The following is a 17,032-nucleotide window of genomic DNA, read 5'->3' on the forward strand; positions in this document are numbered from 1 at the left end:
TTATGTATGTATGTTTGTTACGCGATAACTTTCGAACCGTATTAAAGCTTGGATTCAACTTAAATATGCCTACATGTGTAGATAAAAATATGATATGAGAATATTCAAGACGAAACAAGAAAGGAAATTTCTTTAACGACTCAATGAAAATGGAAAAAACACACAAATGTTGATGTTTTTTCATCGAAATTTCGAAAATCATCAACACCAAAAACACCATTCATTCTGTATTTACAGCTAACAGCAATAAAACGGCGAATCCGCGGGCAAAAGCTAGTTTAAACTCGACCTATCCTATTTGGGGGTCACGGAGGCGCCAAAACGAAATTCCGGGAGACGCGGAAATGCCCCTCCACGCGCATCCGAGTATGCAACCGTAATAAGATCACGTATATAAGATCCACAGTTGCATCCGACATTCAGTCGCAAGAAGTTTGTTGTGAGACGACGTAAGTGCTGTGTAGTGAATGTGATTGTGTCTGCCATACTGTTTTCTATGGGAGTTTTAATGTGTTCACGTATTTTACGAGGTTAATTCTGGAAAAGTATTTCGGGAAAAATTTGTGAGAATTTTTAATAAGCTTTGAAAGAAAACTGCAAATATTTTGCAGTTTATATAAATGATCAAAAATACAAGTTGAATAAACTAGTAAATCGTTTATTTACATTCAATTGTAAGTTAAAATATTCAAACAAATATGTTTACAAAAAGGTAAACCCGTATAAACAAAGCTGACATTGTTTAAGGATAACAATGCTAATCGTGTAAAAAAAATACATAGGCACAAAACATTGCTTTGAATTGGAAACGAGCTTTAGTATTATTTTTATTCATTTAAATTTAAACGTTCAATTTCACATGAATTATTTAATTAATCAAACAGATATAATCCGAACTAAGACACTTTAAAACACAGAAAAATATATGAAAGCTTTTTATTCGTGGATGACACGACATATTCGTTAATATTATGTAACTTAAAATATATACCAGCTAAAGGAACTTTTGAGTACATAATTGTTTAATGTATTAATTAATTAGAGTGGAACCGAAAGGTCCCAAGTTCGAATGTTACTTTCTAAGTTATGTATACCAATATGTCTGACTCGGGTATATGTAGTAATTTTCATCGAACTGCACTTGCTTCCGGTGAAGGAAAACATCGTGAGGAAAGATGCATTGTCTAGCGTGTGAAATGGAGAAGGCAATGGCGAACCACACGATTAATATTGTCAAGGAAGTCGATATGTGTGTGTCATTCCAAATAAAGACGACTCTCGGCCACTTATGGCTGAGAGTCGTTTTATAACTATTTTAAATTTTACAATTGTATTACTTATAATAAAAAGTAAAGTAGTATTTCCTTTTCTCACGTGCACTTTGATAATTTTTAACCTCATTTATAAAGAGATATATATAATATATATCTCTTGTCGTAAATAAGGATAACATACAGATATATTTTATACAAATAGTCGATTAAACAGTCAATTTATTATTTTCAAAATTAATCAAAGAAGCATGTATTATAACCATTAAAACAGTCATATTTTAAGCGGTTAGTAACACATTCAGCCTTTAAAATTTATTTGTATAGATATCTACATGTATAATAAATTTATGTATGAATACATAACCCATTGAATGCATTTAATGCCTGGAAGATAAACCTAGTCCTACATTTTTACCACACTTTTATTAGCTTTACATCTGGTAAATTCTTCTTATATCGGTGGAATATTCGCCACGCATCTCTTTCGACCTTACGATTATATATTAAAAAAGAAGAACGAATAAAAATAACTATTTTTAATTGACTTTTTAAGATGTAAAAAGTGTCTAGAAAGGTCTATTTTTCTGATTAATTGACATTCATTCCACTTAGATACTTTAGTATGCACTTTATCCATTATGGACATCTGTGAGATCAATGCGAGATCTCCTTTCAAGCTGTACAGTCGTAACCACTTCATAAAAAAATGTATTAATTATCATTACATATTTATTTAAATAATTCTACAGGAGTTAAACTTTCGACACATATGAGAGACTTTTCTAAATAAACTACATAAATATGTTTAAATCAATTCTGAAAAAGGGCATCGACCTCGCTAAAATTCACATTGTAACCATTTTCTTTGTAAATCGGCTTATATTTCTGAACATAATTTTGCGGATTAAGTGCCTGTACAATTAATCGAATCGAGTAAGATTAAAGACATTCAAAATATATATCGATGTCATTATTTTTGGTCGTCATTGTAATTTTAAAATAGCTTATGATAAATGCGAAAAATTGCTGCCCAATTACACCATCAAGCTTAGTCAACTCCGTGTTATATGCGATAGTGAATAACCATTAATATGATTAAAAAATACCTACAAGTTCATTATTGTCCACAAACTAAGCGATACAAATCTATACTATTGTTATAAAGAGGTAAGAGTTTGTGAGTTTGTATATTTGAGGCGGGTAATCTCTGAAAGTACTGAACCGATTTAAAAAAATATTTCACCATAAGGAAGGTCCATTATCCAAGATTGCTATAGGCTATATTTCACCTCAAACAGGAGCGAAGCCCCGGGCGACATCTAGTGTGTTATAAGTAGCTTTTGGCTGAAATCCAAATAGAATTTGCATGAAATTAACCTCTTGTTTTATATGAAATAATAAATCAAATATAAATCGTTGCAATAACCACAGACCACAATAAGTCACATTATCGTGGCTTAAGACTAGGCCAACCATACTCTATAACCACTATCATTATTTTATCAATAAACTAGAGGCTCGACCCGGCTTCGCTCGGGTAAAACCATCATAAAAATGTAGCCTATGTCACTTCTGAAGGTTTCGTCTGTCTCTCTGCCAAATTTCATCATAATTCAAGGTCAAGTCGTTTTTCTTTATAATATTATTATGGAATTATAGCGAAAAGTAAAAAAAAATGCCAAAGGATTTTATTACACATTCGTGTTTATAGTTTTCCATTTTTAACCCCCGAATGATAGAAGGAGTTTTAAGTCCATACTAATATTTAATGCGACTCTCAAACTTATTATTGTCTAAGCATTATATATATTATATATATTATTATTGTCTAAGCAATGGTTTGCGATAAAACCTATACCAAATTTTAAGTTAGATTATTCCAACAGCTGTGAAAACCACATCAAATTCAATGATCCAGTAGTTTTTGCATGATGCGCGAACAAACATACAAACAGACAGACAAAAATTTAAAAAAAATAATATTTAAGCTACCATTAATTCCGTACTTTATCCCCATAATACATATTGTTTTAATATCTTCTACTTACAGATATTAGCCCGCTAACAGTTTATTATATGTGTACATGTATAGATTTGTTTTAATCTTGTAAACATGTATAAAATATTTATATAAGCCCTTCTGGCATGATAGGTACCAACACTGTTCAAATGAGTTTCTTTCGGCATTTCTCCTCAGCAGAGGTCGTTCCGAAATGCCAGTAGTTTGAAGTTTGTGAGAAATAACTATTTGATATAAAAATTGACGTGAAAAAGTGCCTGTGAAGGTCTAATTTCTGAATAAATCATTTGAATTTGAATAAGTAGTCACGATGGTTGGCACTAAACCTATTTGCTTCACTACTCTACTTGGTTTGATGATAGATTGTGTCATACGACGGAACTCTATACATGCCAAGCCTTTTAAAATAAGGAAAATTACAGAAAATCAAGTAATGATTTTGTTATTAAGAATAGAACAAGTATAAAGCAATAAGTAGAATGAATAATAATACCCGGACGAGCCCCCAAAATTTTGTAGAAACCGGGATCCAAAAATAACCAAAAATAGCCAACTTTTATTTTATTTCGTGTCCAAGTCGTTTCACACATCTTTCCTATTTTTGAACCTTACGCCATCTTAACTTCTAGCTCTATCCCTCTCTAACCTTATATCTCTCTCTCTCTTCCTAATGTTGCCATCCTACATTTATTCAAAAAAGTACAGACACACACCATAATAACCAAAAAAATTAAAATTAAAAAAAAAAACAAAAAGTGGGTAAGTACAAAATGGTGATTATGTGTGCTGCAGTAATCTAAACAGGCCACAACTCAGTGGTGTTATTACTCTAGGAGCAATACACTGATTTTCAGTTGGAGCCTTTACTACTATGTAGGGGCTATTGTGTGTATAACTCAAATGTCATTTCTTCAGTTATTATTATAGAGACGACCTCGGTGGCGCAGTGGTAAGATTCTTGCCACTGAACCGAGAGGTCCCGGGTTCGATCCCCGGTCGGGTCATGATGGAAAATGATCTTTTTCTGATTGGCCCGGGTCTTGGATGTTTATCTATATATGTATTTGTTATAAAATATAGTATCGTTGAGTTAGTATCGTTGAGTTAGTATCCCATAACACAAGTCTCGAACTTACTTTGGGGCTAGCTCAATCTGTGTGATTTGTCCTAATATATTTATTTATTTATTTATCTATGATAGATAGATTTAAAACAAACTGGGTTTTTCACGCGGCTTTACCCGCGTTTGTTACGTGCGTCCACCCATAACTTGTTGTTGTCAATATCACAGGTTCTAAACAACGTAACGCAACAAAAACTATACCATTCAAGTTTGACCATCTGTAGTGCTTAGTTATTTTTCTGTAATGTTTCTGTAAATTTTCCTATGTACAGACATACATACATTGTAAGTGGGCTTAATTTTAACATGTATAGATAAAAACTGGAAAAACCGGAAGAACAATATTGTTTTTCCAGTTGAGCGACATGGAGCCTAAAAATATAAGTCTTTACTTATACGTAGGTAGGTATATAAGTAAAAGTATATAAAGTGAAAATAAAAACTTATGAAAAAGTAATAAAACTTACTTAGAAATTTCAATAAGACAATATAGATGAAAATTAGATGACACGAGTAGAACTTAACCTATCATAATAGAGCAATGACAAGGTCAGAGAATTGTAAAAGATTTATAATTTAAAAACGCGTTTCTTAGACTGTTATAATGTAGCTGGATTTAAAGTGGTTAAAAAAAAATACAAAATTATATAAATATAGTAAACTGAACTGAACTATATTTTTATTACAGAATTTTTTCATTTGTATTTCTATTACACGGATCTTTGAATAGTCATAAAAACATTTTCTACCCCACAATCTGTATTAAATTGATGTCAACATTTTTATCAATTATGTACACCTAGTGTTTATAACTTGCAGTATGAAAGAAATAAAATTTTACAAGATTCGTCTTCATGACGCGGATTGACGTTTAAATAGTACAGCCAACATCACAGCAGCATAACCATGTTCACTGCAATTTCGTCCCTGTTATCAATACATAAAGTCCATATTGAGTAATTTGACATGCAGTAATTTCACTTGACATTACTATCAAGTAAAATACTAGGACACAAAGCCATTTTGAATGTAATTTGCAGTTAAATTTATAGCACTCATTTCCTGGTCTTTATAGTGTAAGGTAGGTATATACTATGTACTATATAATGGGCTATTTATAAGGGCCGCAAGGAGATATATAAATTTATTAGGACAAATCACAAATATTGAGCAAACCCCAAAGTAAGTTCTAGACTTGTGTTTTGGGGTACTAACTCGACGATACTATATTTTATAACAAATACATATATAGATAAACATCCAAGACCCAGACCAATCAGAAAAAGATCATTTTCCATCATGACCCGACCGGGGATCGAACCCGGGACCTCTCGGTTCAGCGACAAGCACTTTACCACTGCGAGGTCGTCGATGACAACGTGAGTTTTCACATAAGCTTTTGTTGCGATCGTATTGCATTCAGCGCGTGACAAACAAAACATATCCTTACCATGTGTAACCGTTGAAGAGTTCCCTCGTTGGGAGCCGACAGGCCATGCTTATCATAATAATGCATTGTCATGGAAACTGAAGCGACATGGGAAATTTCAACTTTGTAGGTCAACTGGAAGTAGGTGAAATCTAACTTGCAAGATTTGATTCTGGACAGAGAAACATCGGAAACGATAAACTAAATAAAATATTTTAATATTTTAAAGGTTCTCACTCATAGGTGTAATTTGGTAATTCTTGTTTGTTCGATTTTAATATTAAGTATATATTCGTTCTAATGTGTCATAATGGCTAGTATAGAACGCACAACTTGAAAGAAGCAGTATAACTCATTATATAATGCGTAACCAACTATACTATTTCCGCCGGACAATTCGGACAAACCCAGCGGCGCAGTGTAGTATTCCGTACCTTTACTTACTCTAATTAACTAAACCAGACCTTTTGACTTGGTTATATTGATTACTTAACATTTAATAGGCGTTGTACACTTAGTGACAAGTAATTATGTTCACTTAATAATAGTAAAATCTTTAATATAAATATTGTATTTGTATTGTATTTTGATTACGTATGTCTTGAATCCTTTATTTTGTCCATTTTGAAAGTATAACACTGAAAATAGGGATAGATACAAAACAAGGAATAAACCAGATAATATTTTCTATGAGGACCATTCGTCTCAACCAGTTGACGACCTCGGTGGCGCAGTTGTAAAGTGCTTGCCTGTGTACCGAGAGGTCCCGGGTTCGATCCCCGGTCGGGTCATGATGGAAAATGACCTTTTTCTGATTGACCCGGGCCTTGGATGTTCATCAATATATGTATTGTTATAAAATATAGTATCGTTGAGTTAGTATCCCATAACACAAGTCTCGAACTTACTTTGGGGCTAGCTCAATCTGTGTGATTTGTCCTAATATTATTTATTTATTTATTATATTATTATAGTTCTAATCTAAATGTATTTCACTAATATTTGTAAAAAAAAGAAGCTGAGAATAAATTTAAAAAATATTCATTCTATAACTAATCTTATAATAAAGAAATTACTTATAATTTAAAAACAAAATCATAATTATACTGCTTTCGAAAACCATTTCAATAGTTTATATACATTATTAATAGCATATTTATGGCAATTTCCTTGTAAAAAATAAATCAACTGCGTAAAATTTTTTTACAGTGTTTTCCTTTTGTTCAACAGTGTCTAAAAATTGTGCTGAAACAAAAAAAAAAAACAATTAATTACTCAGACCGGGTTACCGTGCCTCGAAGTGTATCTACTTTTCTTTTTGCACTTGCACCAGCTCGTTATACTAGTTCTCTTCAAGTGAGGTGTAATTACTTTATGTTATTTATATCTAAACTGACCTTTTTAGTGACAGAACTAGGTGATTAGAACACACGGGTCCACGTGATTTCATGATGAAATCAATAAATATTAAAATAAAATAAAAACTATTTTAAAGACTCTTTTTGTCTAAACTACTTTTAAACTTTCGCGTTGCAATATTAAATCTCATTTTACTAAGTCATCTTTTAGACAAACTACTACTTTTTTTTTACTAGCTGTGCCCCGGGGCTTCGCTCCCGTGGGAGTTTCGAATTACTTTTCGCAAAATCAAATCAAAAAATTTTTACGCAAAATCTACTGGACCGATTGTTATGAAATTTGGTACACTGGTAGAATATAAGCTGGAACAACACATAGGGTACTTTTTATGCTGAAACTCCCATAGGAGCGAGGTCCCGAAGCGCAGCTATTATAAAATAAAAGCAAGCAATTCATTTTATTGTGAAACTAAAGCATTTGGTAGGTCAAAGAGCATTGTTTGTGAATCTGACATTTGCTGATACTATGACTCTTAGCAGAGCGATAATTTGCACCCTACTAAAGTTGAGGTATTCCTTTCAGTGCACCTATTCAAATGGCACCGACACGATTAGATACTTTTCAAGTGCGATTCGTGGAATAAATAAAATGTATTCCTAGAGCCATTGAAATGTCCATCACGTACTAATGTATTTCATCCATGTTCACGTGTTTCCGTCTGTGACGAGTGTCTGTGCCGAGGACAGAAAATAAAACCTTAAAAATTTAACGATTCGAATGTGATTTTGCTATCGGCCGTCTGCTTGACGTCAACCCTATTCGGGAATTCTATTGACGTCTTCTTTGGGAACGATATTTTTTTTAATCATCTACCATGGCTGTGTTTTTTAGTCGCCATGTACAGTCTGCCGCAGAGAAATCTGACCCCCCCGCGATTTGAACACCATCTCTTAGGGGGTCAGATTTCTCTGTGGCAGACTGTACGATATCAACGGGAGGACACGTACGTTTAAATTCAGTTTCTCTGTCGTTCTATCAAGCTAAACTTTCTTAATTTAGATCAAAGTAGAGAGTAATTGGGCATGGGATAAAAATATACCAAATACATACTTCCAAAATTATTTCACAACAAAACAGTATGGCAGACACGGTAACTTAATAATTTCTTTATTTCATCTTCATATTTAATAATTTACTGACATTTTTAATACTTAATTTTAATTTGGATACGTATCAATTTTCACACTTGTAATTTTCATTAAAAAAATCCGACTAATAATGAAACATGACTTTAATATAGATTTTCTTCGATTTGTTAATGTGTCATTTTTTTTTTCAGGCAGCAGCACAAAATTCAAAATGAACGCGACTAGCAGAAAGGTAAGCAAGTGTTTCTATTTTTTTTTTATTAATCGGCTGACGAATCGAAATAATCATAGCGAAAATTAAAAAATATATATTAACAGATTTTTTATATTTGTTATTTTATATTAAAAAATAACAAATTAAAAAAATAGATACTTTCTTAAATATACCTAGGTATAAAATAATAAATATAAAGAATTTATTTTTTTTAATTTTCGCTAATAAATAAAACAAATTAATTAAAGTGTGAGGTGGCGCTAGTTTGCGCAGAGCAGCGGGGACGTTTAAATGGCTGTTGATGATTAATCGGCTAAGAAAATATACAAGTTTAAATTGGTTTTATTTCCGCTTCAGCCGCTAGGAAACTAGAGCTTAAAATCTGTTTTCCTTATAAATTATAATATCTCTTTTAAAAAAGGTAAAATAGGATATATGCGTAACTAGAACTTCCACCATAACGTACCTTTATACGTGGAATATCAGTACTTATATCAAATACAATGCTACTTACTGAAAGTCATGAAGACATACAATCAGATTCGTCTCATTACATTTCGATTACGAGATAGACATGCCGTAATTTTGTCCATCCATTTGTTTTCTGATTACTTACATGACGTCGCGAGGCGACATATAGGATAGGTTACTGTGGCGATGGACTCAATATTTTATATGTTTTATATCGAGTAAAAAAGTCTTTTTCCACACTATCACAATAAATGCGACTATTTGTTATTACCGTTGTTACTTTAATATAAGTATTTAAAGTACACAAAAAATAGGGGTTGAAAATTTACTTCAAAAACACACAAGTAACTGTGTGTTTTTAAAATACTTATTATATATATATACTATTATTATAAAGAGGTAACCGTTTGTGAGTTTGTATGTTTGAGGCGGATAATCTCCGAAACTACCGAACCGATTTCAAAATTTGTTTCACCATTATAAAGCTACATTATCCAAGATTGCTTTAAGCCATATTTTATCACAAAATTCCCACGGGAGCGAAGCCCCGGGCAACATCTAGTATAGATATAAAGATATAAAATTTAGTAGTATTTATTTCGACACTATTATTATATAAAGAGGAAGTAGGTAGGTTTTTTACTCTTGCGAACAACCTGAGTCTTTAAAAAATCTATATCCATACTTGCTTACCCCATCCTTATCCACTACATCACATCTCCACATAAACCATTCAATTATGCGCCTTATAATACAGACCCAAAGTTCACTTTCCACTGCATTGTTGACTGCAATTTACGTGTCATCACATGCATTAGTTGCATCCCGGTAGGTCACCGTGTTATTGAGATGTACGAGTATGTTGCACAGTTATACTTAATGACAGACTTCTAAACTGTTGCAAAAGATGTATGACATATAAGCATTTTCTTGACCACCCCTATCCCCCCCTACCTACTCCTATAGGGCTATCCCCTTTGCTTCACTCTTGGGGGAATTTCATGATAAAAAGTAACATGTTTTAGTGTACCAATATACACTAGAACATGTTACTTTTTGTCATTACACGAACGAAACTGGGTACACGGGTAGAATACAATTATTCTACCCGTGTGCCAAATTTCGGGAAAAACTCGCGGGAGAACCCGCTGGCAAAAGCTGTTATAAAAGCAGGATGACAATTCTTAATCATTACTTATTGGATTTTATTGTTCGAGCGAGCGAAGCGTGTGAAGTATACAAGTCAACTTGAGGCAAAAATATTTTTTTTGTAACACGATAACTTTCGAACCAAAGGTTCGATTTTGATGAAATTTAAAAGTAGTAAGTAAATAAGTAAGGTATGTAGCATCTGTCAATAGAATTTTTAAGTTCGTGGGGCGACAAAATCGGTTAAGCCTTTTTTGAAATATTAACAACTTTGCCACTCGTCAAAAATTTATTGTCTTCGCAAGGTTTAAGTTCGCGGCGAACAACTAGTTGTAATAATTTGAAAATGTTTGAAAGACACTTTTCAGATGTTTTCAAGAAACACATACCTAAACAGCCTTTTATTCGTCTTTACGACCGGTATGTAGCCTGTCATTGGCCTCATTATAGTATCTAAATTGCATTTTATAAATTTAATTATCGTATAATATCGTATAAGAAATTCGTATTCCGCAAACTGATATTGACTTCAATGGAATGTATATAAATGTTACATACATAATTCTAAATAAACGAGCGATACATTCGATCGAATCGATTGCGGGTTTATCGAGATGTGGCATCGATATTTCACAGTGAAACTCATAATCGGAGTCCCGCTGTGAGACAATCATCGCTGAACAAATATTTGAATGGTTTGAGCCATAAGCGATAAGCGTTTCCACAAATTCTGTAGTTCCATAAGATGTCTGCGTCTTGTGGTTTCACCCTAAAATAGGATCATTCCATTACGTGTATATCGTAAGAGAAACTAAGAGACATCGCTTTGGTAACAATAGCATTTCCAAGGGGGTTGACGTGCCATAGAATAATCACACTCAAAAATTTTAAGTAGTAAAAAGTTTTATCAATAAAATTAAAATATCGTTTAATTTTGGTTGCAAAAATAAACCAAATTTTGACTGAACTGATTTCACTTTTCATAAATAAATACGTGATACTGTGTCTGTTCCTGTTGTCTGCCTATGCGAATATTGAGTTAGATGTAGGCGGTAACTAGATTAAATAAAATAAGGAATGAGTATGTGAGAGGAAGTATGAAAGTAGCACCAGTTAATGAGAAATTACATAGTTATAGGTTAGGCTGGTACGGGCATATTTTAAGAAGAGATGAAAATCACGTCACTCAAAGGGCATTAAAGATGGAAGTAAAGGGTTCCAGGAATATAGGAAGACCTAAGAAGAAATGGATGGAGTGTGTCAAGGATAGTACGAACAGGAAAGGAGTATCAGTGGATATGGCAAATGACAGAACGAAATGGAAGGAACTTACATACTGTGCCGAGCCCACATGAATGGGATAAGGTCAAGAAGAAGAGACTGTGTCTGTGCCAGATTGATTGGATTTTGTGATAAATAATATGAGACTTCTGACCTAGCCACCATGTCCTTATTGCTTACGCTTTCCTTTATTTAGCTTCATTTCACACCTACAACATAACATTTTGGGTTGCAAATCAACAAGTGCATTTTAAGTTCAATATAAGTAAAGTTATAAATAACATAAGGACTGCTCTCAAGAAGTATTTAATAAAATTTGCCGGGAGACCTACATGACATCGAAACTCTCCAAAGGGGCTCTACGTGTTGGATCCATATCCCCACGCAAGCCTCTCAAAGGACCGGACTTAGTGCCGTGAATTCCAAAAGAGGAGGAACATATTAATTATAATAAATTCTTTATTATTATTATAAAATAATAAATAAGATAACATTAAAAGAAAGTATTCAGACAACCTGCATAGTTCCGAAATAAATTGATAAGATCCGGTCGCTATCCGCTGTCTTTTATAAATTGCGCTTCATACCCAAAAGTATTAACTTTCGACTGTTAATAATGAACTAATAAACGGTAGCTATTACGGAATATCGTTATTTTTACGATAATTACCGAAGTAATATTGATAAATTACAATGCAGGATATGTCGATACGTCATTATAAAGTAATAAATTATGGCCAAGAGTTTTTTGATAACGTTGACGTAACTTTTTTTTAATTTTGCGCCCACTAATCAGCTAGCTTATTATTTTATTAATTAAGTTATGTACACAACTTAACAGTGTAACTATAAAACTTACGAATAGGAATCTAAACACAAAGACCCGCGAAATAAAAATGACAAATAGTGAGCCGTTAAGGTATTCCCATGTCTGGAGTCGTTACTGGGTGCACGATCATCAGCGGCAACATATAAGTACAACAGAAATACATCATCTGTAAAAAAAAATCTACTGTCTAACTATCAGAGTTCGTGAAATACGTACAGCCTGGTGACAGACGGACAGACAGTTTTACCCTTTGTGATTATTTTGCTGTTGTTGAATAGCCTTAGATTTCAGCTTCCACTCATGGCTACGTCCACTCCGCACGGGATATAGACGCGAAACTGTAACTATATTCAAAAAACAGCATTCTTGGCTTGTACTAACGTTCCATTGTATTCTACTGGCAATTTAAATAGCATTTATGTAATTTAATACAAACAAACATACAAGCATATAATAATAGGGATTTCCGTCGACGCCCTTCGGCTAAATATCACACTCTCAATAACCGTATAAGGTAGCTTCGATTATACATAATGAGCGGTCTATTGATTACGGAAATAACAGATGTGACTATGATATGACTTTATATATGTATAATATAATAATACATTAAGACAAATCACACAGATTAATCTAGCTCCAAATTAAGTTCGAGTCTTGCAAATACTATATTTTATAATAAATATATATATGTAGATAAATATCCAAGACTCGGGCCAATCAGAAAAAGATCATTTTCCATCATAATATATATATAAATATGACTAATATACCTAACTTAAAATTTTAAAAGATATTAAAATTGCCGGCTGAAATTCGCAACGCCCAAACCTTGTCATCATTTAGGAAGCAAGTAAAGTCTCATTATATTAGTCTTCTTTAATCTATTATATATTTATTATTTGTTCTATAACAACAACATTTACGCTTGTCTGTATGTTTATATATTTCTCCTATATCTTTTTATTTTAATATTTTATTTTTTTGTCAATTTATTTAATACTGTTAAGTTTACTGCACCCTCTTAGTCTACTTGTTCCTCTTTCCATCCAAAGGTTGGCTGGAAGAAATTGCATTAGCGATGAGTCCGCCTTTTCACTTATTATGTTTGAATATCTTGTTGTAACTTATAACTCCTTTGTGAATGGTGCAATAAAGAGTTTATCTATCTAAATTCTATATTAAAATCGCCTCTCACAGGGACACCGAAAAGTCCAATTTGTATTTTAAATTCTCGAATGGCCTCAGAGATTAAAATGCTGATCAATACATACATCTAATTTTTTTACGTCAGTTGGTAACAGTTATTTAGGTTTATCTAAATTTTATTTATTATTTATTAAAATTTTATTTATTTATTACGTTAATAAAAATTGTTACAAAAAATGCATTTAGGAAAGGATTTCTTACCATCGATCACAGAATGAATTACATAGAAAAACAAACATGACAGCTCAAAAAATATATTTAAAAGAAACCTCAAATACTTCGACATGCCGCTAAACGAACAGGATGTAGGCTTCATACTTTCATACCAACACTATATCTCCTTCTATCTCCAATCTGACAACCGTCAAATCTGACAGCTATAGCTAATGTGTATACAATAATACTAACTATCATTGTTACGCTCAATATATTATGCTATGAAGATGTCAGTGATCATTATTGTGATTAGTCTTATTATATCATATTCTCATAGATTTCTAAGCCTTTTGGGTATTCAAGAAACGCATGTTAATATTAATGTGTGGATAAAAATTTATGGAACTGCTAGAGTTATCACTACATCATAGTATTACACAAAGTCGCTTCCCGCTGTGTGTCTGTCCCTACAGTCCATATATATTTTGGCTTTATAATATGATATCATACCTTTTTTTAGGCAGAGTTAACAAAGATAATATAATAGAACTATAATAATGAAAATATTTAACATATTGTGCCACGTAAGTTAGAAAATTGTCGAAACTCCATTTCAAATGGAAAGAACATGACGCAAAAGGGACATTTTGTGAAGAAGCGTTTAATGCACTCGTGTACATGTGTATATGTTACCAGACAAATCAAATGCACTAGTGTATATGTTACCAGACAAATCAATTTTAGGATAAACTTGGCCTGGCCTAGGACAAACAATATTTTTTTCTACATTGGACGAACTAGTTTCGCCTAGGCAATACCAGTTTATCCTATCGAATGTTGGAAGAATTAGTTTAATCTAGGCAAAACTAGTTTATCCTGAAATCGGGTATGGCCGGTACAATATTTTTTTTCCTACATTGGACGAACTAGTTTCGCCTGGGCAATACCAGTTTATCCTATCGAATATTGGAAGAATTAGTTTAATCTAGGCAAAACTAGTTTATCCTGAAATCGGGTATGGCCGGTACAATATTTTTTTTCCTACATTGGACGAACTAGTTTCGCCTGGGCAATACCAGTTTATCCTATCGAATGTTGGAAGAATTAGTTTAATCTAGGCAAAACTAGTTTATCCTGAAATCGGGTATGGCCAGTAACATATACAATATAATATAATATCTCGCATAACCAACTTATTACATCCCATTCAGTTTTTCCAAACAAACATCGCCAACCAATGTTAATTACTATTCGGTGATTATCGGTGATGGCAATTACATAGTAATTTTAGGTAATATTTGCACGTTACAGCTATAAAGCATTAGTCGTGGCTCGTTCTTTTAAGATTTTTTTAATGCGTTTTTAGATAACCTTCAACCTCTGGTTAACACTTAAATCTAACCACGAAGATTTAACGATTAGAGTAATTCCAATGATTTCAAATGTTTATTGTTTGCTATTCATATCACACATCCTATACAAATTCAATTTGAAAGAAAACTATAATGAGATGATTCCCGCTCGATTACAAAATTTTTGTAGTGAAAACTTCTTTAGCGGCGTTGTAAATTTTTTGCGACGGGTAGAAAAATGTTAAATGTGAGTTTACAACTCGGAGAGAACACGCGACGAGAGCTTCACTCAAACATGCATTTAGAAATAAAAAAAAACTTACAAATAAAATCACTTACGAATAATCAAATTCTAATTCAAAATTCTTTATTCAATTTAGGATGATATACGTTACTTGTTGACGTCAAAATAAATAAGCGCAGTTTAAAGACAACGTCGAAGTGGACTGGTGCAACGCAAGGGTGAGTTGCGCCAGTCAACTTTGACGTTGACTTTAACCTGCGCGCCGCCGACGTTTACACAAAATAGCGTACTTTGCGTTTTTCTACGCAGGTCAAAGTTAACGTTAAAGTTGACTTGTGCAACCCGCTCTTAGTTGTATACTATCGATTATTACGCGCTAGGTCAAGAGGTGACATTGAAATATGAAACATGTTATGTCAGAGAAGATTGGTCTATTCACGGACGGATCAAAATTACGTGTATTGTTGTATAATATAATAACACTTACACGAACTTAAATGGTACATATGTCACTTGTTTCATTTTTATATATTTATATTTATTTATTTAATTTATTTAGTAGTTTCATTTTTATATATTTATGTTTACCATTGAATATATAATTACAATTAAAATTAAAACACACCTATCCCAAAAATAATTTGCTATTGTAATAGTTAAAACTATGGTTAATGTTATGGGGGAGTTTCACCGACAAATATATGTGACGTTGATTTTAACTGGCGCACCGCTGACGTTTAGAAAAATGGCATACGTACTTTGCGTTTTGCGCACTTAGGTGTCAAAAACTATATGAGAAAATTAATCTGCCAATTAAAATACGATCAACTTGTATAAGTTATTTAACGAAAAGAACTTATGTAAGTCGCCTCCATACTTTTTACAACAATATAACCGATAATTTCGAATTTTAGATAAACAGATAGATTAAAATAATCGATGCTAATCGATATTAAATAGGTACTCGAGAGGTCACGAGACTTTGTTTTTATATTGTTACGGTGATAATGGTCAATTAATTGTTAGTTTGGACATGATGCGAGCTTTAATGTTAATAGGATTGCCTATAAATGGTGATTGTAGGTGTTGTGTAGTTTGTAGCCTCGGAAATAATAATATTGCAGATATTACTTAAAATTATATGTAAAATTAAGTCCAAGAATGTTTTATATTCAGAGACATGTGCCAATTTACACCAAAACGAACGGTTTGTTTGGCAAAACTGAACATGTATAATTTTGACAATTGACATACCTTATCCGGTCCTATTGAGTTAGTTAAATTCCTATTTATTTCAAATCAACTGAACGGTTAATGAGAAATATTATAGCTAATTAACGCGGTAAAAACCGTAGTTAAGTAGGCGCCTTAAAGGTTAATAGGTAATTCAAAAAGTTATATACCCTTACATAACTAATTGTACACGGCAATCAACGCTCAGATAATTCAACCTACCTATAATTATTTTATTTTGAGGTTCAAACGCCATTTGACCTATTCCAAAGGGCCTCTGTGTAATTATTATTACCTTCGTGTTTTCTGGTTAAATTACGTAATTGTATAAAAATGTACAATAGAGAGGCGTTCATTGGCTACGGTGACCACTTACCATTCAAATAGACCGGATGCCTATTTGGCTGCTTGGAAAAATGACATTTTTGCACATATAAAGGACGTCAACAAGTCACACACTAAAAACAAATATAATAAATTTAGTCTTTTTAACCCCAACGTTATAAGTTAAACGTGTCTGTATATCTGTACGTCTGCTTGT

General features: G+C 32.7%; 1 protein-coding gene and 1 long non-coding RNA gene across 2 annotated transcripts in view; one reads left to right on the top strand and one right to left on the bottom strand.

Moving 5' to 3' along the window:
• Window positions 1-408: 408 nt before the first annotated feature.
• LOC128681164 (pro-resilin-like) overlaps window positions 409-17,032 on the top strand; it is a 40,638-nt gene continuing 24,014 nt past the window's right edge. The window contains exons 1-2 of the mRNA XM_053764824.1: window positions 409-449; window positions 8,545-8,585. Coding sequence (XP_053620799.1) covers window positions 8,565-8,585 — 21 coding nt within the window. The 5' untranslated portion in view covers window positions 409-449; window positions 8,545-8,564. The remainder of the gene's footprint in view (window positions 450-8,544; window positions 8,586-17,032) is intronic.
• On the bottom strand, window positions 5,014-8,535 carry LOC128681167 (uncharacterized). Its single transcript, XR_008405940.1, has 3 exons — window positions 8,316-8,535; window positions 6,923-7,091; window positions 5,014-5,344 (listed from the first exon to the last, which is right to left on the bottom strand). It is a non-coding gene; the product is annotated as an uncharacterized LOC128681167 (long non-coding RNA).

This window comes from Plodia interpunctella, chromosome 26 (genome assembly GCF_027563975.2).
Source record: "Plodia interpunctella isolate USDA-ARS_2022_Savannah chromosome 26, ilPloInte3.2, whole genome shotgun sequence".
In the NCBI taxonomy this organism is placed as follows: Eukaryota; Metazoa; Arthropoda; class Insecta; order Lepidoptera; family Pyralidae; genus Plodia; species Plodia interpunctella.